The sequence below is a fragment of the Sceloporus occidentalis genome, unplaced genomic scaffold (genome assembly GCF_023333645.1).
Source record: "Sceloporus occidentalis isolate IW3139 unplaced genomic scaffold, rSceOcc1.0.p SCAF_106, whole genome shotgun sequence".
Lineage (NCBI taxonomy): Eukaryota > Metazoa > Chordata > Lepidosauria > Squamata > Phrynosomatidae > Sceloporus > Sceloporus occidentalis.
The window spans coordinates 654127-679466 of record NW_028317086.1 but is presented as its reverse complement, the minus strand read 5'-3'; the positions used below and the strand labels follow the sequence as shown (position 1 = coordinate 679466).

The following is a 25340-nucleotide window of genomic DNA, read 5'->3' as shown; positions in this document are numbered from 1 at the left end:
ACCTATAACATGAACAATTCAATTACAAAACAAGCTGAAATCTTTGAGGGGGAAATAAAAAAAACCAAAAAAACAACTCACAATAACCTGGATGCATAAGTGTGCACACCCTCTTATAACTGGGGCTGTGGCTGTGTTCAGAATTAACCAATCACATTCAAACTCATGTTAAATAGAAGTCATTACACACCTGCCATCATTTAAAGTGACTCTTGATTAATCACAAATAAAGTTCAGCTATTCTAGTAGGATTTATGTGACATTTGCTTAGTTGCATCTCAGAGCAAAAGCCATGGCCCGCAGAGAGCTTCCAAAGCATCAGAGGCATCTCATTGATATCAGTCAGGAGAAGGGTACAAAAGAATTTCCAAAGCATTAGATATACCATGGAACACAGTGAAGACAGCCATCATCAAGTGGAGACAATATAGCCCATCAGAGACATTACCAAGAACTGGACGTCCCTCCAAAATTGATGAAAAGACGAGAAGAAAACTGGCCAGGGAGGCTTACAAGAGGTCTACTGCAACATTAAAGGAACTGCAGGAATTTCTGGCAAGTACTGGCTGTGTGCTACACCTGACAGCAATCTCCCGTATTCTTCATATGAATGGGCTATGGGGTAGAGTGGCAAGACAGAAGCTTTTCTTACACAGAAAAACATCCAAGCCTGGCTGAAGTTTGCCAAAACTAACATCATGTCCCCCAAAAGCACGTGAGAAAATGTGTTATGGTCCGAAAGCAAGGTTGAACTTTTTGGCCATAATTCCAAAAGGTATGTTTGGTGCAAAAACAACACCGCACATCACCCAAATAACACCATACAGACATTGAAGCATGGTGGTGGCAGCATAATGCTTTGGGGCTGTTTTTCTTCAGCTGGAACCGGGGCCTTAGTCAGGGTGGAGCAAATTACGAACAGTTCCAAATACCAGGCAATTTGGGCACAAAACCTTCAGACGTCTGTTAGGAAGGTGAAGTTCACCTTCCAGCACGACAACGACCCAAAATCCACATCAAAATCCACATCAAAATCCACAAAAGCATGGCTTCATCAGAGGAAGATTAACGTTTTGGAATGACCCAGCCTGAGCCCAGACCTGAATCCAATTGAACATCTGTGGGGTGATCAGAAGAGGGCAAAGGAGCTGTCCTCGCAATCGGACAGATTTGGAGCGCTTTTGCAAAGAAGAGTGGGCAAACATTGCCACGTCAAGATGTGCCATGCTAATAGACTCCTAGCCAAAAAGACTGATTGCTGTAATAAAATCAAACGGTACTTCAACAAAGTATTAGTTTAAGGGTGTGCACACGTATGCAACCAGGTTATTGTGAGTTTTTTTCCTCCTCAAAGATTTCAGCTTGTTTTGCAATTGAATTGTTCATGTTATAGGTCACATTAAAGGTGGAAAACCACAAGAACCTGGCATTTTAACAGGGGTGTGTAGACGTTTTATATCCACTATATATGTGTATGCATGTAAGTGTGATGCTAAAGAAACAATACATATGAAAGTACTTTGCCAGTACTTTGATATGCACTCATCAAATGTTAAAAAAAATATAAATAAAACCAATTACCTTCAGGAAAATATGTAGCTCCAGACTTGCAGCTGTTGGGAGTAAAGCAAGGCAGGAAATCTCTCCCATTGCACTTAATGGGAGCCTTTTTAGACCCCCTAGAATGCTTGCCTGGCTAGGAGTGAGTATATCATGTGGCAGGAGATTTGTTAGGAAGAATAGCTAGGAAGAGGGGGGGGGGGGTCATGGTAAGGGGCAACCTATTTTAGGATTCTGCAATTTAACATGATGTTTTAAAGGTGCCACTCAGCAATCATATGCATTAATATATATATATGATGGCTGAATTGTGCCCTTAACGTAGAAGGGTTTCAAAAAGACAGAATGACAATTGTAAACATTTGAAATGAAATATATTAAAAAAGACACAAAATGCATAAAGGGGTATACACTTCTTGTCTTAGTCTGCAATGGTTATATCTAAAATGTATATACATAAGTTTTAGCTTTACATATAATTTGTCATTTTTGTATAGCATCTCTTCTTTTAAGTTGGGACATATAAAAATGAATATTGAAGGTCTATACAGTGCGCATCCTGAACACACATGTATATAAATCACATGTATTTATGTAATTTACTGATGATCAAAATATTGGAGTCCTCATCACATGTCTTGGATCTGTCAGTTATATAGTTCCATTAAGGTTTATGTATTTTGTTGGAGTTTTCAAGACACATACACATAGATATTTAAACTTTCCTTTTCACTATAAGGAAATACATTTCAGTCGGAACTCTTCCAAGGTAGATCCAGGCTTGTCTCTGCTCCAAGGATACAAACAGGAGCTGGGAACGTTTGTGAGAGCGTGGCAAGAACAAGGTGGATGTTATGTTACAGATAATGAAAATAAGCAGAGAGAGAAATAAAAGAAAAGCATATTTACAAATATAAATAAATAGTTAAATATGATGGACAGTGGCAAAATACCAAAAAGTATGTAATGTAACACGCTACATAGAAAAATACATAAAACAGATGGGGAAATATTATAACAGAAATATAATTTGATATCATTCTGCTTTACAATAACTGAGGGTACCTTCTAAATGGAATAAATATTTGCAGTCATTCTGGTGCTATTTACTCTCTTCTGGCTCCAACCCTTAGAGCATTACCAAAGCCTATGTGATTAATTGGCCAGATAATTGTCCATTGTTATGACTTATTAACTGAGTATGCTTCAGGCTTTTATCATTATAGGTAATTAGAAATGCTGCCACATTAGCCAGTGATTTCATAGCCATGTAGCTGGCTTGACTTCTTTTTTTTACTGACACAGCTAAACCTGCTTACAGAACTGGGCATAGTATTAAATGGTTGGTTCACAACAGAAGGCTAATACAATATTTTCTGTTAATAGATAAAAGCAAAATGTAATTGTGTTTTAAAAAGTGTTGCACACTCCCAGCTTGGGTGCTTTTCCTTTTAAAATTCAAATTCGCACACAGTGGGGAAAAAAATTTGATCATCTTTTAATGATAAATGTATATAATTAATTTATTTTAGTTTATAATCAGCTTATTCGGATGTCATTAAAATGTCTATAAAACAAAAGACAAATGTAAATCACACAAATATATGCATATCTACAAGAGTCTCATCCACTCCCCACCAACTTTTCTCCACCTCTGACCCATTTTCCTTGCATTTCTTCAAAAAGTCACTCATTTAGAAGAGGGAGAGCTCCGAGTAGGAATTCCCCAGCTATGCAGACATAGTTCCATTGAATATTTACAAATACATGCTCTGGCAATAAACACTGTGCCATATGATACAATGTGCGTGTGTTCAAACGCACAGTTCCTGGCACAAACTGTATTCTTTATGTTGTCCGCAAATTAGTCCAGGGTCTGCCTTGTTCAAGTTAGCTTCAACATTTAGATGCTCTTCTGGTTATTTTACATTTCAACTTACAAATAAAAAAAGAAAAACAACTTTACAGATATTTTAGTGAATGTATCACTTTTGTACACGGATATGTGGCACACACTGTTTCAACTAAAATAAATAAATATTAACTCCCTTTCAATCCAATAAATATATAAAAATAATGCTGGTAAAATATTAATCTTGGAATAATACTAGGAATTTTTAAATATTTAATTATTTAGATTTTGGTTTTACATGTACAGATATAAGTAGTGACTTTTTTTCACTTTGTTTTTGTAGTCAACAAAGACTATGTGGGTTCAATTAGCAGAAATGAACAATAATAGCTATTAAATATTATATATATCTTCTTTGTAATAGAGAACTGTTTTTATATATTTCAATTCTGATGGCAACATTGCCTTAATTTATAAAACAATTTTAAAAATAAAATACTATTTCTTCCATTGAAGTGAATCAGTCAAGTAAAAAAAAATATTCTTTGAATTAATTGTTTTGGATAGGATTTGGGATCATTTTCTTCCTTCTTCTGGATATACTCCTCCTACTCTGTTTCCTATGCTTGCTTTTCTTTCATATTACTTGTTAGGGTCCTGTAAAGGACTGTACTATACAGGATTTCTGAACAATGCATGATGGTTAAACACTATATAGTGCGAAGAATATATTAATATATGGAAAAACATGAATTAACCTTACAAATATCATTTTGCTAGCTATGACAAAAACGTACCTGTACACTATTTAGGCCAAACATGTAATCCAAGTTGCTTTTTAAGAAAGTACACCAATTAGAGATGAACATAGATGGGTGCTATCAATCTGATAGAAAGCCTTATTTAAAAAAACAAAACATTTAATAGCCGAAATCTTACCAGATGATGCATTATAATTAGAAAACCAAAATTAAAGAATAGTAGCTTGAAATGTAGAGAGAAAGGAATACAATGAAGAGGGTTGCTATTGAGAATCAAGAACTTTGAAGAAAGAATGGTATGGTGAGCAAGGGGGTAAAGTAAAGAATTGTTGAACTGTTGGCAAAAGTTGGAAATGTGCTCCAGCTGGAAGAAGGCTTAAATCCCACCTCACACATCTTCATCTGTTTTGATGATGTGGAACAAGGTAACGTTAAAGAGCACCTGGTGACCATTGTTCCAGGCATAGAGGGCACGATCCCGGGCATTGTAATCCAGCATGGATATATGAAAGTACTGATTGTGGAAAGGAATGTCAGTGTATTCATAGGATGAGGTCTTGGTAGAGTATGAATAGTGTACCTTGGCTCCAGTAAGGTGAGAATTAGTGACATACAAAGTTCCACAGATCATGAAGGACTCTCCAGCGCTTCTTTTGGGATACCCAGTACTCCAGCTCTTTACCACTTCCAGTGTATCCTGTCTTAACTGACTGATGACAATATTGCCAGCGTTTTGGTTTGTGGCATAGACAGCCCATATCCCAAACTCATCAGCCATCAGATCAATATCAGAGTATCCACCCCAGGTATAAGGATAGACATTGTTGAAGCCGGCATTGTCCAAGCTACGCTGGGCTAGAACCTTCCCAGCGCCAAAACTATACTTGATGATGATGTTGCTCTGGTACTTGTTAAAGAAGAGGGATCCATTGTACACCAAATGGCTAGTACCAGCCCATTTGACTGGGAGCGTGTAAGTCCTGGATTCTGCCCCCGTGATAAAATCTGCCATAGACTTGTATTCTCGTACAACCTTATTTATTGTAAATCCTTCCATGTACCAAACCTAGAAATAAAGAAGCAGCAACAACATCCGTTCTACTATTAGTTTCATTTCTGCAGAAATACAATAGTCTAGCATACTGCATTTTAGTAAGCCATGCAAAATGCGCAGTGTAAAAATAGATTATGTAATGAAAGCGCTCTTTTGCTTGTGAGTAACCTGGTTGCACATAAACAGCTATATTGCATACCTTTCTGAGAAAAGCAGGTAGCTTAGTAGCCTACGCTTAAAAGTAGATTCATTTCTGAATATTGTCAAGTCTAACAATTAGACTTGGGCACCAGGGGGCTCTTCGTGTTCGTCTTCGTGCTCGTCTTCGGGGGGGAAAAAATCTTCGTGTTCCGCAAATATTCGCCTGTTCCCGTCTTCTCTTCGGGCGAATATTCGTGGACATTCTTCGTATTCGTTTTTTCTTCGTTTTCCCGGTTAAGGGGTTAATACGGGGTTAACGCAGCTCTGGCGCCAGGAGTTTAAATGTACGTATGAGCGACTCTGTTGGTCGTCAGCAGGGGGCTCGTCTGCCATCAATCAATGGCCCCCTGCTGGCGACCAACAGAGTCGCTCGTGCAGACTTTTAAAACCCCAATGCTGCAACTTACCCTGCAGATGCCACTGGTCTCCCTCCCTGTTCAATTAGTTAAATGTCCGTACGAGCGACCAATAAAGTCGCTCGTATGGACATTTAACTAATTGAACAGGGAGGGAGACCAGTGGCATCTGCAGGGTAAGTTGCAGCATTGGGGTTTTAAAACCTCAATGCTGCAACTTACACAGCACATCCCACTGGTCTCCCTCCCTGTTCAATTAGTTAGTCTGTGCCGGGTTAAATGTTCATACGAGCGACCAATAAAGTTGCTCTTACGGACAGATCCCACTGGCCTCCCTGTTCTATCAGATAAATGTCCGTACGAGCGACCAATAAAGTCGCTTGTACGGACATTTAACTGATAGAACAGGGAGACCAGTGGGATCTGCCGGGTAAGTTGCAGCATCGGGGTAAACTTTTATTAGGGGTTAACTTTTTTTTTAAAGCGTTAAGGGGCCGTGAGCCTATTGGTCGCTTGCACGGCCCTTTAACCTACGGATTTCCGCTCCCCTTATCTAACGCAGCATCGAAGGGGTTAACGGGAGCGGAAATCCATAGGTTCGCTGTCAGGGGTTAACTTACAACTTACAAAGGCCGTGCGAGTGAGCCTATTGGTCACCTGCAGGGTCTTCCTCTGGCATCAACCAATTGGTTGATGCCAGAGGAGGTCCCTGTAGGCGACCAATAGGCTAATTCGCACTGCCCTGTAACCCGTGACGGCGAACCTGCGGATTTCCACTTCCGGGAACTGCCGCGATTCCGCGAAGACAAGGTAAGTTAGAAGGGGGGGGAAGAATGGTAGACGAAGACGATCACGAAGATCTTCGTGGTGTGTGTCTTCGTCTTCGCCTACGTTTTACCGCCGCTGTCTTCTCTTCGGCGTGTCTTCAGAACGAACACGAAAACGCACTCTTTGTGTTCGTTTTCATATATATAGTATATATTTAACTTTGTCATTGTATCAAAAATGTAAATGTTATCTCTCGCTGTTTATACATACACGATTGTTTTTCTCTGATGCAGTGGGATCCGTCATCCACGCTCCAAACCTTGGTCCAGATGCCTTCACAGTCATTGGCCCAGTGATTTTCATTAGCTTCCCACAAGCTAGAAAGACAAGAAGTATGGAGATTGTGTCCAAACTAAAACAGAGCTATGTGGAAATCAGTTATACCCAAGATTTTGTTTTACATTCTAAATAACCAGTCAAATCTCTGGCTGGCCCAAGATGTATGGAGTTTTGCATAACCATACAACATGCCTCCCATGCTTTGTTCTATTGTTATTGCGAGTGTTTGAGTGTGTGTGCGGGCATGTTATTGTGTGTTTGGGAGTGTGTGTCTGGGTGTGTGTGTTAGTGTCTTGGTGTGTGTGTTAGTGTCTGGGTGTGACGGGCACCTTGTAGTAGTTCATCTGTGTCTGTAAATTTATGTTGCTAGCTGCTGCATAACCATATTATTTAATTAACCATTTTATTTAATTAAATTATTTATTTTGAACTTCTTTAGTATAGTGCCAATGTTATTTTAATATTTAATATAGTAACTAGTGATATGCGGTGAGTTAATACTCTAGTTATTACCCTGATTAATTTCCAAGTTTAATTAATTTTAATTATTTTAATTGATTCATTTAATTTACATTGTAAGCAAATGTTTGGTCTGCCATATCAAGAGGGCTTTGATTATTTTATATATTATTTTACTGTAAATATTGAGTTTATACAGCTAGTAATGCTTTGTTAGAAAGTGGACAAACTTGTTTCTGCATGCAGTCACTCAGAAAATGATTTCTGTTCATCGAGGTTATGATGGGATGGGGGATTAATAGGAAGGGACGGATATAGTAGAGAAGAGGAGGGATTAACAGGAAGGGGTGGGAACAGTAGTGATGGGCAATTACACATCAATGTCTAGCCATGCCTACCGATAGGTGCACTGCGAAAATCCTGCCCCCAGGATCACCCCTGCTCTTAGGCACCATTAAACACCAAAACCACTGAGACCCTCTAAACTCTTTTTACAAAGAGCCAACTGCCCAGGATACAGAAATTACCACATTGTATTCATCAATGATCATCAATGTGCTTTGAAGGACTAGACCTTTTGGGAAGGAAAGCATTAAAATATCAACCTATTAGCCCGATTAGGACATCTTTCCATCTCTGAGTGTATCAAATCTTCCACTAAAATGTATTACCACCAAGAAATCTTGTTATTCTAAATCCAGGCAATAATTAGGTAAGAATTATATAAATGTTCTCAACAGTGCGTCTGATTTATTCCAGAGGACTCCCCGTGAACACACATGCAGGAGTAAAACCATCTGCACACAGATTTAATGAATAAATAGAAGCTCTTCATTAGGAGAAAATGCTGGACCTAATTTAATTTAATTTGGGCAACAGATTAAAGTACAGAAGAAAAGGTTAGAGAAGCGTCTTCTCCTTTGCCAAGTTCTGCAGTGTTTTGCTTTTTTTGGTTTTCTTTTATGAAGATACAGTTAACTCTTTGACTGCCAGGCATCCAGACAAATTTTTCTACCTGGGAGGTCAGGCCAATATTTTTAATTTTGCTGTAGTTATATTTATGCGAAAACCTATATTTTTTCAGAATAGGTTAACATATTCATAAATCCCTAGCCGCAAAGGTAAGCTTTGATTGTACAATAGTACGTTAGCTCAGAAGAGCAGGGCCCTTTGACATGACTTGACATGTTAATTATAATGTTCATTTTGTATGTTGTTAATTTAATGTTTATGTTGTATTACAATATACTAGTACCTATTAACTTTACATAATAGTTTTTAATTATATTTAGAACAATATATTTCAGCATACCTGTTGTTAAATGTCAACTTTTGGCACCCACCTAAACCCTATATTCTTTACTTATTTGTACCGGTTCTAAAGCATATAAAAAATGTATATGCCTCCAAGCATTTAGCGGAAGTCTGATGTATCCAGGAAATGTCCTCTTTGCACCAGAAATAGCACAATGTATAGGTGAAAGTTTGTGCACTGCGATGACATCATTTTTACAATGAGAGATGCACCTTATAAGTGTTCAGACAAAACATTCATTGCTCTTAGTATGCTAAGCAAATTATCCTCAGCAGATTTGCCTATCGAACCTTTCCTCTAAAGGTTTAATTACATTAAAAAAAACATCAAAATAACTTATCAATGTCTTCTTTTGTGTTCCTGGCAAACATAATAAATGAAGACAATTTTAAAGATTTCAACTGTACTAGGAATGATGTTTCTAATGCTGCATTTAATTACAAAAGACTTAGCAGACAGACAGAACTGCACCTTTAAAAACTGCCGCAAAAAAATATTAACGCAAGATACTGTCAACTATTAAAGCTCTTCTGATTTTTACACATTTTTATTTCCGGTAACAGGTCCACTATCCATATGATGGATTGTACAATTATTATGAAGCCCACCTCCTCGTTTGAGTGTCACTTAGCCTTTGTGTTGCAAGGAATATAAGATTGATAACATAAATAACTATAATTGATGGTGTTGAAAATTCCTTATTCTCTAGCTGTCAGAAAATAATCTATAGACCTAAGTGAGCAAAGGAAATTCTCAAGCACCTAAGTGTAGAATTAAATGAGGGAGAGCCAGTGGAATGGCTTTTATACAACCACGAATTAGTCTTAAAATGCACAAATTTCCGATCAATAAACCATTTCAAAACAATAAACCTTGCAGTTAAGATTTGCTATCACACTGCTGAAAAAACACTACAATACATTTGAAGTTACAAAATAAAAAAAAAACAATAAATTTTTTATTAAATCCCAATATTGGAAACTACAAGATATGGTCCAAAACATCTCAGAAGCACAAAGTGAGAAATATACCCACCTTTCGGTAGCGTTTTAAGTAAGACTGTCATGTATACAACAATAGCTGTAAATCCATATATAGTTCAATAAAGCTTTGCAAGATAAATGATTTCATCAGGAGGAAGTAGCATAAAACATAGGTCAGTGTGTGTAAATGATGGAGTATTCTATTTGATCACGTACATCAACTCATCTTATACACCTACTCCAAATAGATCCAGCCATATTGGTCCCAGAGATGGTAGAATGTTAATGTTATAGGCTCTCATAGACTTTCTGATAATTCTGTACCTTGATTTATGGCATTGTAATGAAATGTGCAATCCGCATTTAAAATTGCTATGGTGAAGAAGGTTATTTAATTGTATTTTGAGAGAAGACCCTTCACTATTTTATGTGGTTGAAGTGAGAGAGTGCCAGGAGATGAACTGGGGTTATGTTCCATATCTGGGCTATCCTTTGCATTTGTAGTGTGATACCTTCCTCCTCCAGCATAAGCATTTGCTAGTAATAATTACCTCTCATGTGAAATGAGAAAAGACAGTGGGCACATCCCCACACAGTAATATGAATATGAAAAGGTTCTGCCTTATAAGCATCATTTTTCAGGATGTCTGATAATAATGACAAATCCTTTACAGAAAAACATAACATGGGGAGTATAGCCACCCTGAAGCTCATGAAACATTATATGATATCTTAGCAGGCCTGGACTAGTTGGGGACACCAGACAAATGCACAATAGCTTCTTCCAGCCACCTGTAAGACCGCTTTGAGCACTGATGTAACCCTTTAATGTGTGTCCATCTGCTGGATACATATGGCCACAGGCTGCAGAAGTGCAGGACCAGCGTAGTGCAGCCACTATAAAAGCATGTGGCCACACACATTCAGCAAGAAGGCAAACATCTACTAGCTTTTCAGTCCCGGTCTGGCCTGATTTCTATCCTCAGCTGCTGATTTACTGGTTGGCAACCTCTGAAACATACACATTGTACCAGAAAATATTGGGTCTTACTGAGTTTCTTCATGCACTCTTTGAGTTGGGTCTCGAGTCCAAGCACCCTCTGATGCAGCTCTTCATAATCAAAAGCTCCAATTTCGTGCTGAATGGTAGTCAAGATACTAGTCAGGTTGCGAATCTCTTCTTTGAACTGGATGATGAGCTTGGCATCTGTTTTATACTGTTCTAAAACAGGGATCAGAGGCAGCAACTCATCCATCTTTTCCTTCAGATCCTAGGGTAGAAGAAGAGTGTTTTATGAAACAGTGGGCTTAGAAGTGGAACATGTCTACCAAAATAGAATTGACCTGAAGCTATTAGACTTTCTCATAACCTTTCCCTATTACCTTCCTTTGATATATTGCCCCCCCATATATTTTAGCTTTTCATCATACAGTTGTGCACATATATATATATATATATATATACTGTATATATAACCCTACTGGTTATTACCTGGAAGTGGCGATTGAGTTGTGTCTTTCGATCCTCTTCAATTTGTCTGAATTTAGCTCTTAGCCCTTTCATCTGAGTTTCCATCTTCTGTACGTACTGAAAATCTCTCTGCGTACGCAGGTTTAGTACCTCGATGGACTGGGACATATTCTGGACCTGAGGGAAGCAGAGGCAAAAATGAACATGTAAACTATAGAAAAATAATATATAAAGGAGCTGAATCGATTAATTTAGACCGAAATGCAAAAAGTGCACCAACAGAAATCAAAACAATGTGTGCATGACCATAAGGAGTCAAATTTCACTCCTTAGAACTCTTACGTGAGCCCAAACTAAAGCTGTTCGGCTGAGCCAAGGAGCTGGGGGTGGAGAAGCAGTGCAAATGCATGGGGGCATCTGCTGATAATTCAAAAAGGTGTTTATTTATAGGGGAAGCTATAGGGGAAGCTATTATATGCTTTTGTCACTACTGATTATCGAGTTGTGTGACAGAGCCCATTTCTCCATATTAAATGACCACATTGAATAATTCTCTATCAGGATTATGATCAGTAGGATTCAGTATTTGAGCCTCTTCCATATGATTCATATCGTAATTGACATGAGGTTTCCACCATAGTGTCCGTTATTAGGTTCAAGAACTCGGTGCCAGTAAAAGGAGCCCATGGAAAACATGCATTAAATGGAACGGAGCTTTTGTTAGTAGTCTGGCAACATCATCAGGAAGTAATATCTTAAAAAGTAATAATATAAGACGGCAGCATTAATGTGGTGTTTATGGAAGATTTGCAAGATGGAAAGCTTTTGTAAAGGATGAACACAAAAACAGGCATTTGCCAAAGTGCATTTCAATGAGCATGGAGATCGTGTCCTATATTCAGATGAAGGATTGCACTCTAGAAACATACTCATCAGTGGTATGTTTGGCTACAATAAATGGACATTAAAATGTGATAATGATGCAAAGCATGCCTCCAAATCTGCAAATATATTATTAAGTTAACACAAAATCAATATTCTTGGCTGGACATTGCGGTCCCCATACTTAATCTGTTTCTCAACCTTTATCCAACCAAGTAAAATTGGCATTGGAGTTTAGTTATTTTTTAAAAAATTATTTTTTAATTATATTTTTGGCAATTCTATTTTCAATGTATATCAAGTTCATCGTAGGATACATCGTAGACTAAGGAGTAACATGAAAATGCTAAAATCAATAGCTGTGTCTCCTACTTCATTTTGGATCCATAAATAACACCTTTTAAGCCAAATGATGAGTTTTTTTATGTTGGCCAAAACTAGAATAATCATAACACTATCTCTCTTTGCAAGCTTCAAGGGGAATTGTTGTTTCCATGTCTTTTTTTGCACAAATTAATTTATTAAACCTATTATACTCATTTTAACCTCACCTAGTCTTGCAAACAGAAATCATCATCTTGACAGTAGGTGTGAAATAACCATGCAGATATTGGGAATGGAGACTTAACTTCCCATGGCATGCATGTATGCAAGTTTCTGATATATAAATATGTTACACTAATGAAATAAAAACATCACAATATTTCATTTTTATTTTTTCAATAAAAACATTAAATTATTTAGTATAATTATTTAGTATACTGAATCAGAAAGTGTAATGTTTGGGAAAGGTGGCAGATGTGTTTTATATGCCCTAACCACTACCAGTAAACGCTATTCTGGCAGAATTATATATACCGGTATATATATATTGTTTATAAAGATGGAGCAGGCTGTAATAACAAGTAGCGAATGAAAACATAAGTTAATTATTTTTTTTATTGAATTCATGCACATTTTAGGCTATTGGTTGCTTTGGGATAATATGATTTTTTTCTACCATCATGTGTGAATTGTCTTAGTAGATGAGTTTGGAACTGATAATCATCTGGACAATGATTATAGGGTGTTCTGTGCCATAGAAATATCATTGGTGCTGAGTATCAAATAATGACTTCTTATTCTCATTCATCCGCTGTAAATAATCTGATATTTTGTCTCACCTGTTGTCTAATATGAGGTCAGGATAAACAGGAGAGTTTTTTCCCCTAATTGTACATAGCAGCTGAGACAGTATTAAACAAAGCAGCTGGAATGCTTTGTCTACACTTGGCTATTTAACAATTTAATTTCCGCAAGGATATGCGATGCGCTGTTTTGTAGTCTGTTTGACTGGTGGTTTGGTAATGGATGTGTTTCAAGCCACTGTGTTGCTCCGTTGCTTCTTCCATTAGAGATTGTTTATCATTGCTAGTGAAAAGAGCCTGTCTGCTTTAGGCAGAGACAGTGGTTTCTCTCTTGAGAGAGGGGTGTCTGGGGCAGGGGAATATGAGAGGGCTATCGAGCTGGCAGTTTGATGAATCAATGATTTATGCAGCTTTCACCACATCTGTGACTCAGGAGGTCACTGATAATTTATGGTAGCTAACATCCTCAACACTGTGTCTCTCTGTCATTATTCATGCAGACTTATAGAAAACATGTATGGTTAGCATACCTATTTATCTATCTATGTATCTATCTATCCATTTTTAGACTTATGAACATTTAAGCCCCTTCTGTTCTCGTTGATGTCGAGCCTAAGCCATCTGAGGTACGCACCTGAATCCCAAGCTGAAATGCTGCCACCGATAGGCGTTAACTGTGACCATTTCCAGAATATCCATAAGAGAACCAAGATTATAAATCTACAAGGACCTTGCAGAAATCCAAAAGTAAGTATATGGGACAGTGAGCTCCTGGCCGCTTACTTCCTTCATCTGGGGGTCTATCCAATAGAGTAGACATGGAAGTATTTGGGCGTCAGAAAGGATTCTCCCCTTTATAAAACATAATTGGCCAATATTTGTTTATTATAGCAAATTTGCTTTTTTGCTGCATAAGAATAGTAAATGAAATGATTCAGAAAATGTACTGATTTCTGATATGCTTCATTCCTTGGATCTTAAAAGTATACTGATCGGATTGTGAGAAGGTGGGAGATGTATGTGGATATATATCATATTGGTCAAAAGAGAATGGTGTATGATGGATGAAATAATATATAGGCCTGAATATAAAATATGTTTTGGGCTGTTGCTCTATTCACTGAGAAGTCGATCAGTCAGTTGAGTAAAGGATTAATGCTATTGATCACACTTGACTTCATTCATTTTCATCCATTTGTTTTTGCGTGCAAACACTTGCATAACAACTCATATATTCACTAATACTAATTAACCAAGGGTAGGGTGTGTGCATGGCCTACTATATACCTTCTCCATGGTATGTTTAGTGGTATGAAGGATGTGAAAATAAGGAAATGTACCATTTGAGAGGCCCTCAGGGTGTATCTGTACCCCACACCTGTATCCCCTCATCTTTGATACAAATAGAACTTTGGTTAAATTTTCTCTGAAGGACAGCTCCATAAAAACATCACCCTGTAAATGAAAACCTCCCTTTCTGGAGGGAAGCAGAGAGTATCCATCTCTTTTCATAGACAGATAGTGGGCACAAAAGTCATCTGTTGGCTTGTGGCCAGCTGGCCTGCCTGTAGGAAATACAGGAACGGCATCAAGCGATACCCGAGTGCTATCAATCATGAGTCAAGTCCATGGGTGCTCAGTGACTGGGATCAATGTATTCACTGACCTTTTCCAGAAGCTGACGGAGCTGTTTGCTCTTGGCATCTCTTGAGCACAGGTTCTGTTCTGGAGCCACTACGGTGCAAATACATCGACCATCAGGGTCCTGTGCTGAGCTGTATACTTGCCATCCTTCTCGAGGGCTGATCTGGGTCTGCAGGAATCATGAAGAATAAATTGTAAGTAGGCTTGAACAGGAACCAGTGATATGCAGGGTGCAAAGGGAGCCACATGTACTATAAATAAATACAAATACACTACATGACAAAGAGTACGTCACCCATTCTAACTTTTGAGTTTAGGTGTTTCAGCCACACCTAACTGCTAACAGCTGTATGAAATCAAGCACATAGGCAGCCATCTCATAAACAAACATTGGCAATGGGTCATGCTGAAAAGTTAAGTGACTTAAACATAGTCATAGGATGCCACCTATGCAACACCTAGTTACAATGAAGGGTAATGTTAAAGCTACAGCATACAAAAACATTTTGGGCAATTGTATGCTTCCAACTTTGTGGCACCAGTTTGGGGAAGCCCTTTCCTCTTCTAGCATGACTGTGCCCCTATGCACAAAGTAAGGTCTATAAAGACATGGTTTTGCAAATGTGGGGTCCACACAGAGCCCTGACCTCAACCCCATCGAACACCTTTGGGATGAACTGGAATGGAGATTGCAAGCCAGGCCTTCTCGTCAAACATCTGCGCCTGACCTCACAAATGCTCTACTGGATGAATGGGCTCAAAAAAACCACAGAAACACTCCTTAAAGAATTAATGGTGTTTTGAAGGCAAAGGGTCGTCCCACCAAATATTGAATTGAATTATATAGAATAAAAATGAATGGTAACTAAGACGATAACAGCATGTGTTATGGAAGAGGAAATGGCACTGGAGGGTTTAATAAGCATTGGTTATGGCTGCAACTTTTCACGAGAACTAACATCAATCTAACATTCCACTCTTACAGTGTTATAGGTCTCTATTAAAGTGTATTCATCAAGTAGTTATATCGAATAACGCAAACTACGCTGACTTCTTCTAGTTGTTTTGTTTACATTGAAGAAGCTGTACCTTACAAATCATGGAATATGTAGCAATTTGTGCTTCCATTCTCCTATTACTGTTCAGGGGCATATCAATAGCTCTCAATCAACATTGAGTGGCGTGTGTTTAACAACATCAGTCAGATTCTGATCTATATGCTAGACATTGACAAAACCTTATTTTGAAGCAGCAAAGTGCTCTGAGGTCTCTTATTTTAAGTTGCTAACAGATATCTATATGTTATGGGTGGTGCAGTACTATAAGCTATATTTATGTATGAGATGGCCTGATAACGACCTGAGAGAAAAGTCAGGAGAACAAGATCGGATCTAGGTCAAGTGGGGCCTTGGTTCAACACACTTACAAAATCATTAAATATGTGCAGTGCCAGTGCATTAGCAAACCCTTGGATGCTCAGTAGGATACTACCTTTGCTTTCTACAACTGTATTCAAACAACAATACCAGAACAATTCAGCCTGGGATTGGAAAGCCCCAGTCATCCTCAGGAATCATATTTAAGGCGATAGGATGCAAAGATTTTTTTTTAACATCAGGAATGTTATATTATATCATAGTCGTGGAAACAAAAATATTGGTTCTTTCCTGGTGTTGTTGCACTGGCCATAGCATAGTGAGCATAGATTGCGAGGTGTAAATACTCCAGAATGAATTATCTATGAGTTAAAGTGGTCAGTAGGCCATGGTGTGGTCAGTAGGGAATGGTGTGGGATGGGTGTATAAAGTAATTCAGAGGCCCAATATAAGTACGCTCTACATATATCCGCAAAGAGTTGTGTAGGATTAGGTTCCTTTTGAAGGAATTAGGATGTTAGTGGTGTGATAATTTTAAACAGGCCCTTGAATTGAGCCCCTTTTGTCTAACTGACTAAACAGCAAAGATCATTAAAACAGTGTTTTTTATGTATAGTATGCCACAGTATGTTTGTAACACAGTAAAGTATATTATATACTGTATAACAGCAGTATGTTAAGCAGTGCATACATATAAGACAGGGAAAAACCAACACTGTGCATCTCTTAGGCAAAGTACTATATTTCAGTCTGGTCTCGGCACAGCGGATATCAGATTCGGGTTAGCAGGTGACGCCTGACACTGGGAGAGTGAGAATTTAACACACAGCTATGATAATAATGGTATGATTGAAGATCACAGTACCCGCGAGCAGCAGTTATTATTAATAACAGCTTGTAATGATGATCCCGGACACACTCAGGAGACAGCTCAGTATCTCTCAGACCACTTAATGTCTGATTAAATGATGGCTACTGGGGGGACTGCGAGCCATGGAACTGCTCTCCGGACGAATGGAAAAACAAATGAGGAGCCGCTAAAAGGAATGGTGGTCGCACACTGGGATTTTTATCTTACCAATTGTAATGAAATAAACTACACATATATCACTAGAAATAGCTAATATGCAACATATGCAAGGACTGCTAAATGCATTTTTTATTTTGAAATAAATGTCTCCATTTATATTTATTTTGTATGTTTCTGAGGGCATGTTAATTTCTGTGCAGGTCAAAACCAACTTGCCTTGATGTATATTACCCCGTTGGCCTATTGCCCTGAGCCATAATGGCCATGCGATGGGAATAGGGCACACAAGTTGTGTCGCAGGTGATTTTTCCTTCACAGATGACCCCCATCCATAGGGCAGTCGAAAGGCCAGGCAGATTTTCTTAGTTTTGTTCTGGTTATATTTAGGTGATGGTTAAGCTATCCATAGAAACCTTTGCTTCATGTCACCTTACATAATAGTACAAATACAAAAAAGAAAAAATATTTCCCCATGTGTCCTGACCCCCAACACTCAAAGAGTTAAACACAGAGGCTCTGATCAGATTTAGAGAAGCTGTTGGTTACCAATGTAACAGTTGTTAAAAAGATAATAGTTCCTGAAAGATGAAATATTGTTCTATCAGCCTGTCAGCATTACAGATAACAATTGTCTGATCCCATTTTACTTGTGGAGGTCAGACATTATAACACAATGAAATAATAATAATATTTTTTTTTTTAAAAAGAATAATGTCCGATGAGCTTTCCGGACCATAACTTGCAAAAGGTGCAAACAAACATACTGTTTTATATTTTATTCCTAGATTATGTTTATTTCCTATAATTATGGTATTTAATCTCATCCTTTATATGCCAACTCTGCTATATATTGTTTGCTGTCACCTACATGAGCCTTTTGGGGAAAACGTACATGAACGCACAACTACGCATATGTGATCAGTTTACCAAAAAGCTATTAAACCCTTATTGCCCAGCTAGCCACACTCAAATAGATCTGGAGCGGCGTTAGTTGCCTTGTTGTAACTAGACATCAGGCGGTTTTGTAGGGTTTAATGGGAAGAAGTGATATTTTGTTCTCTTACTAAGCTCTGTGAAGTTGTAAACCATTTTTTAGCATAAGTTCATATTCATCTGGGAATTTTCCTTTTCTTGGGGTTTGCTACATATGTCAGAACACAGACCTCCCTCAGGCTACAGAAAAGACTTATGTGCTTCAAAGGCAGTTAAGGGTACGCGGTGTCTTCTTCGCTAATATGCAGACAGAGTAACACACTGTGCTTTGATCATTAACTTTAAGGTTCCATCTTACTTTATCCACACATCAGTCTTTGCAACTGATCCAGCATCCCGCAGTGAATGTGTTCTGCAAATTGTTGTTTTAAGGTCTTTCTATACAAACAGACCTTTACCTTGCAATAGGTACAAAGCAGGGGATAAACTGACAAGAACAAGAATATTTATTCCAGTAAAACTAAGGAAAAAATACGCTCTAAAAACAACTCCCTAGCCCATGATGTTTTCAGTCTACAGCTGCTAAAAATGGAAGGGATTTAGTGGATACTCTTTACAATTTACATTTATAGTTGATTTACATATTAAGCTAACTGACCTTGGTGTGAGGCTACGTGTTCTCGGCCAAAATTCACAAAATTACAACCTCCCCCTGCTGCATCGAAATAATACTTAAAAACATTTTTTTTTAAAACAACACTAAAAACACTAATGCCCCCCCCCCACTGGGGGTACATATTTCCTTATATACTCCACTACCTCATCCGCTGCTCATTGGGATAAGGGTTTTGAAAATAAATAAAATTTCTTTTAGAGGAGCGCCGATTCTATCCTGTATTCCTTATCCCTGTCCTGTGGGATGGAGGGGATTACGTTAAAATTGCAGCCTTGATGCCGTGTATTACTTTTACTTTTTTTGTGGCATTTCTTTCTTCTTTTTTTTAATCATGTTTATAGTTTTTGGATGACCTCTTTCATTGAGCTGAAAATTGAGGACTTTATTTTCAATGTTTTTTATTTTTTTTTTACTAAACCCACTTACCATACAGGAAAGATATGTAGGAGGGGCATGAGATGGGGTCTGTGTCCCTCCAAAGTATTTTTCATTGATTTTAACCCCCTCAACCAATGGCCAGTGGGTGTTTTTTTAATCTATAACCTCACCATCCCAGTAGGAATGGGATGGGCGATAGGGGAGGCATGGCTTGGGTCTGTGCCTCTATGGGGGTTTTTATAATTTGAATTTAATTGATTGACTTTGTTACTATGACCCTTATAAGACCCAAATAAAAAATAATTTTTGACATTTGGAAGCTATGCTTTCATTATTGCATGGAAAAGATGGCCCATAATCTTAAACTTCCATTTTTGCATTTCCCAAAACAACATGTTAGCTCAATTCTAAATGTAGCCTATGTAATAGTGAGATAAGTTCCTTTTTGCAACACTAACACACTGTGCTTTCCAGATAATTCTCTGCTCAATGATGCACATGGCTGAAAGTCTGGTTACATGTTACCATACACCTCAATGTTTTAGGTGTCCAAATTGAGATACCTGTTTTGGGGTCTGTGACCACCCAACCGATTTACCTGTAGAGTCACCTCACAGTGTTGAGCTTCAGAGTGCCCCAAGGTGGCCCATTGATCTACATCTCCCTAGGTTGGTCAAGGGAGATCAGAGGGTCTGTCCTGTGAAAAACGGGACACAAGAGGCATGTTTTACCACAAAAACCCCTAACTCTTTAATTGATGTCCCAAGTAAACTCTAAAACGGTAAATTCTTCACTTTAATCACATCCTTTGTGCCTTACATTCATGTGTCTTTTTCCCTATTATCCGGAATTCTCTCACACCTGTGGAAAATGTATCTATGGAATGTGATAACCCATTTCACACTTTTACGGAGCTGTTCTAGCATTCTTAGTATCCTGAATTACTAGGAAGAAAATCAAGAAATTATAATTTATGGTATAGCACATCTTTCAACTTGATGACATGTTAAGAAAGATTTTTACAAGTTTCTGTTTTCAATGGGAAAAAGGCAATAAAATCACAAATAAAATGACAGCTCCAGGGAGTATTTTAAATTACATTTGAATAGTTCATAAAACCATGATTAAAGAATGCTCTTCTAAGAGATGATTTAACTCTTATTGGGTTTTACTGCTCATGCATTAATAATGTCTACTTTTTTTTATACCGTGTGAATTGGTCTCCAATGATGCCCATGGCAAAATGTAATTCTTGGGAATATTGCATTTTAGCTGATGTTCCCTTTTTCCGTTGAAGTAAAAGAGCTTCCACTGGTCTCTGCCAGGAATATAGACAATCAACAGAGTTGGGCAGACAGACCCCGTGTACTGCATTCTGTCTGTCTCGCCTTATGCGCAGTTGGAACACTAGACTCTTGCCAAAGATTGTTGCTGTCTAACTCTGTGACAAATGAATGGGACAATGTGGCAGGAGGAACAACTCCATTTAAAGAAAAACGGTTCTTTATATCTGAATTCCACGATAAATAGACTTGTGCAAATAGACTGAATGAGGATTCAGAGAAATATTTAATTTTGTCTTTTGTCCATTTTGTTTCCATTTTTAAATAATGTAAAAAAAAGGATATTAAGGTTTTGTCACATTTATGTTGGAATAATCTACTACTATTGATAATTCTACTGTAGATGGCAAATATAGGAACAGAATTATTTAACCTTGAAGCACCTCATGATTAAGTTTAGTTCCATTTAAAAGCTGAAACTTGGCATGGTCAATTTACCCTTGTGTTTAAGCAATATTCCAGGTCTACTGTATTTTTATTACATTCCACATTGGAGTCTGTTTATTATGGACACCAATGCATTTTACTGTCTCAGTTTCCTTCTCCCCTTGCTGTCTCTACTAAATGCAGGAAGATTACTTAAGTTTGCTTTTTGCATATACATTTGAACACTCCCATTGAAATTAAAGGAAGTATACTCATCCAATTGCAGAGTAGGAAGTGTACCTAAGTATGCATCTGGATTGAGTAGAGGCGGGCCGTAGAAATGAGTAATTAAATATGAAGCATTTTGTAACTCCAAAAAATTAAGAATACATGCAGTAAAGTGCATTGAAGTAAAAATCCACTCCAATATGTGTTAATAAATTTAAGGGGAAAAAAAAACAACTTTTAGGACTACGGTTATTTAAGGTGTCTTAGTACTTTATTATTATTCCTTAGCATCTAAACATTTGTTCTTTACTTTGTTTTGTTTTAAGTCAAATCAATATATTTGAGAACAGCTAAATACCACATATAAAGATCCGACAGTTGTTAGCCTGGCCAAAAAAATCTATACATTTACAGGGAATTGCTATACTGTTTATAAATTCACAATAAATCACTTCCTGAACTCCATGTGGGTACATTATGTGGTTTAATAGTCACTTGGGGTGAACAAACCATCAGCTAACTAAAACTAAATGGAAGGATCCATTACTTTGACAGTTTCTACCTCCGGCCACATGCGCTAAAACCACTGGATATTTAGAATGAACGTTTGTCTCCCATGGGATTTTCAAACTTACATTTCCACCATATCATGTCTTTCTGTGCTTATATTGCAGAAAACGGATTGCGGGAAGTACTGATGGAAGCAGCATGCTTAGCCTGCATATATTCAGTGTAAATTGGCTGTTTTATGGTCTTGATTGCATCTACATGTCTATGCAGTAGTGAGAAAGGTAAATCAATTTAAATCCATTACTGTACCTCAATACAGCAATGTGCTCAGATTGAACCCCCCCAGAGTCCCCCAACCATGGATCCAAATCTAAGGATGGGGACACTAGTCTCATGGTGATTATTTAACTACATCAACTGCTACTACTACAGTAAAGAACCCTTGTTAGTCTCTGCAAGAATCAAAAGGGTGTTTTATAAGTAGACAAGAAAAGAATAAAGTGACGTCATCTGATTCATTTTATGTCAAATACAAGTACCAGTTGCATTTAAAAAGTTTTATCTGTAGGGAATGCATGCATGAAGTATAGGTCAGTTCACTCTGATCCCACTATCGATGAAACCCTTGTGCTCCCGACTGCAATAGTGTGGCGTGTGATAAGGATGTGATCTTGAAGATGTGAATTTGTTTCACCTAATATGCATGATGCAGAACAACATGAACTATATCTGCAAACCGTGCTTGCATTTGGTACTCGGGGAATTATGTTTTGGTGCAAAGTTGTTTTGCTCATACCTATGGATACAAATGTCCCCCTAGTCCGAAATTCAGTTGTGAATCTTGGGTATTAAATTTTATACAGAGTTTGGACTTCCCAAGAAGTCGGTCAATCTAACCATGCATTAGGAACCCTTTTTTTGGCGAAGTGAAAGTCCTAAGAGAAGCTTGTTTAAGACTGTACGCTTGCTTGACCAGGGCCCTCCTCGCCTTTTGTTTCTGTAAATTCAAATTGTTTTATGATGTACCACTTGTTATGTCCTGTTTACCAATTGTACGCCAATGAAGAATATGATATATATAATAATATCAACTGTTCAACCATCCTTCCTAAAGAATCTACATAGCTAGCTACCAATGATAGTATCCAAGTGTTGAGTAGGTATATAAACTTGGTTGAAATCTCACAGAAGCCCTTATTTGTTGGGACATTTAAATATCATCAGTTGAGTCACCTGTATTCAAGCAATGAAGTCAGTTGTTTAATATTCATGTTCACTTCCTTTCTTGCTCTAGCAGTTTTAACTGAAAATAGTTTTTCAGTGTTTAATTAGGAATAGGTAACCTCTGGCTCCCCCAACGACACTCTTGGTTTTAAAAGATTCCTTTTAAGAAGGATATTACAGAGAACATCAAAATACTGTATGTTTTTAGCCTTGCCTACAGAGACTTACAAATATTCTTACTAGATTTCCAGCAGCTGAAACATATCCGCCGCTGATACATCAATCGTTAAATACTTAATGAAGCTACATTTAAAACACTGAAAATCAGAGCGATTGCTTCAACTTTAATATGGAGATCTAATATGTGAATTAACCATTTTCTCCCAGAACCACAGGGAAGACTGCAAACACTTTCTGAACTGTTTATTATAAGTCTCCCAACAGCAGAAATAACTACGGCACTATCTCTCTGTAAACAAAACCCAGTTTCCGCAATCAAAACAAACACAATTAGATTCACCGGGATTTACAGCAATTGCCACCGACCTGCAGCAGAGAATTCTGTGAATATAAAATACCTCTCTTATCTACCCCTATAGTGAACTATAACCAATAAGAAAATACTCAACTCAACAAACAATCAGTTTTATTCCGAACCATTCCGTGGCTGCACATAGTGAATTCCTTTCAATATCTAACTTAAATTAATTGATGTTTTGGTTGCCAGAGGGGGTACAAGGGAGGAAAAGAAAAACATAATTAATTGCATGTAGAAAAATATAATTAGCAGTATCGGGGAACAACAAACTAATCAGTCCCTTCTTTGTTAATTACATTGATGGTAATTAGCTGCTTTCTGCCAAGGTGCAAAACACCTGTCCATGAAAGGGTTAACCTTGATATGCCTATAGCGATCACAGTGCGAGAAGATTCACAGCCTGGACACTTACCAGGGAGTTGCTTGTGGGGATACGTGTGGTGTTTAGTCCAACCAGAGAGGGGAGGGTTTGGGACATCCAGTTGGAGATCATTGCCATAGTGCTAAGGAGAGCACCAAGTGTGAGAAGTGAAGAGCCCATCCTGGGTTAGCTAATGAGTTTCATAGTGACTGATCAGCTCCAGAGATGGAGAGGAGAGGGAGGAGTAACTGCAGAAAGCCACAAACAGCATCCAACAGGAGAGTCTGCCTGCTGTAAACTACACGCACACTCATAAAATACTCATACATTCACTTCAAATACAAACAGCCCATTCCCAGGGGCGGAAGGGATTACAATTGCAAACCTGCCCATACCAAAGACGTTCCAAGAATAATATGACAAAAGTATAGATTTTTTATTAAATTTGGCATTTATATTAAACCATACTACACTGCTTGAAGCTGTGTTTTAATGTAAATGTGATTACACGGCTTCAGAGACAGATTCCCTTGAAATCGGGGGTGAGATTTTTAACGTGAATTGATCTAAACGGGATTAAAGAAAATCAAACTCGAATCTTATTATAGAGATTTTTCTTGGTAAAAAAAATGGATATATAGATTGACACATAGGTCATTCTTTTTAATCTATATGAGATCACACACCTTGTTTACATACATTTTAAAAGTTACAGAAACACAGAAGTATATAAGTTGTCCATTTTTTATTTCTGGAAGTTTAAATATGTGATCTTTCGGAATAACACAATGTACAATGTACAAAGTTATTTTCTATGAAATGTATCATGTGCTGCTGGGTACCACAAAGATAATCTAGGAGGCTGGGATGTGTGTGGGGAAAATAGGAAGTCTGGAGACGATTTTTCTTGTAGGGACATCATGGTAAAAGTTACATTTGGAGGACATCAATGTCTGTTTCTGGAACTCAAATAAAGATATATGTGTATTCCTTAGATTCTATCATACCTCAATGTACCTCAATGTGTACAATGGGACATCAGTGATCATATAACATCAAGTGGGGTCACAAAACATTACAGGACCCCATAAACTCATGCAACATTGTTGCTATTATCAGTCAGAGGCATAATACAAGCTTTTGGAAACTTTTCCAGGAAACTCCATGCCCTAGGTCCTTGAAGGCTTCTTGGTGTACAGGTTGGCCCTTTAAAGCTAGCACTAAAGACATAGTAACATAGTAACATAGTTCATAAGGTTGAAAAAAGACCAAAGTCCATCAAGTTCAACCTATATACATATTGTGTCCCTACATAAACTACTAATGTATTTTGTAATTACCATATTTGTAACTAGACATGCACAATGTGTCTGTGCTATCACATCACTGACTTATTGTTATGCAAAACGGCATCTTCATCGTCACCATAAAGTCATATAGTTCCAAAGCAGGGTACATTCATGGAAGTTTAAGCTTTTTGTATTTTGTGTTATACCTCTAACCTTGACAAGTGGTGAGGTACTTTTGATGGCATCTGTTTCTCCTCAGGATGAGGGGTGTCCCATGGCTGAAATTCTTTCTAAGGAACTGTCTTCTCTTGCACAA

At 37.8% G+C, this 25340-nt stretch overlaps 1 protein-coding gene across 3 annotated transcripts; it reads right to left on the bottom strand.

The window, feature by feature from the left end:
* Positions 1-4561: 4561 nt before the first annotated feature.
* Positions 4562-23915, bottom strand: LOC149283297 (noelin-3-like). Of its 3 annotated transcripts, none has more exons than XM_089497679.1 (7): positions 23781-23915; positions 23248-23255; positions 14795-14930; positions 11141-11296; positions 10700-10919; positions 6823-6929; positions 4562-5239 (listed from the first exon to the last, which is right to left on the bottom strand). In XM_089497679.1, exons 1-7 carry the CDS (start codon positions 23913-23915, stop codon positions 4562-4564), a joined length of 1440 nt encoding a protein of 479 aa, XP_089353805.1. The 3 variants fall into 3 exon arrangements, with proteins under 3 accessions (XP_089353805.1, XP_089353804.1, XP_089353806.1); XM_089497678.1 differs by lacking the exon at positions 23248-23255 and adding an exon at positions 16422-16439 and having other exon boundaries at positions 14795-14935; XM_089497680.1 differs by lacking the exon at positions 23248-23255 and having other exon boundaries at positions 14795-14941; positions 23787-23915.
* Between the last annotated feature and the right edge of the window lie 1425 nt (positions 23916-25340).

What these genes read in the sequence shown, in the direction of transcription:
- LOC149283297 (XM_089497678.1), bottom strand. Translation starts at nt 23,915, where the DNA reads ATGGGCTCTTCACTTCTCACACTTGGTGCTCTCCTTAGCACTATGGCA. An exon ending in AACTCAATCGCCACTTCCAG is followed by an intron (nt 10,920 to 11,140) that starts GTAATAACCAGT and finishes CTTCTACCCTAG; the next exon opens with GATCTGAAGGAAAAGATGGA. An exon ending in CATCAGAGAAAAACAATCGT is followed by an intron (nt 5,240 to 6,822) that starts GTATGTATAAAC and finishes CTTTATTTCTAG; the next exon opens with GTTTGGTACATGGAAGGATT.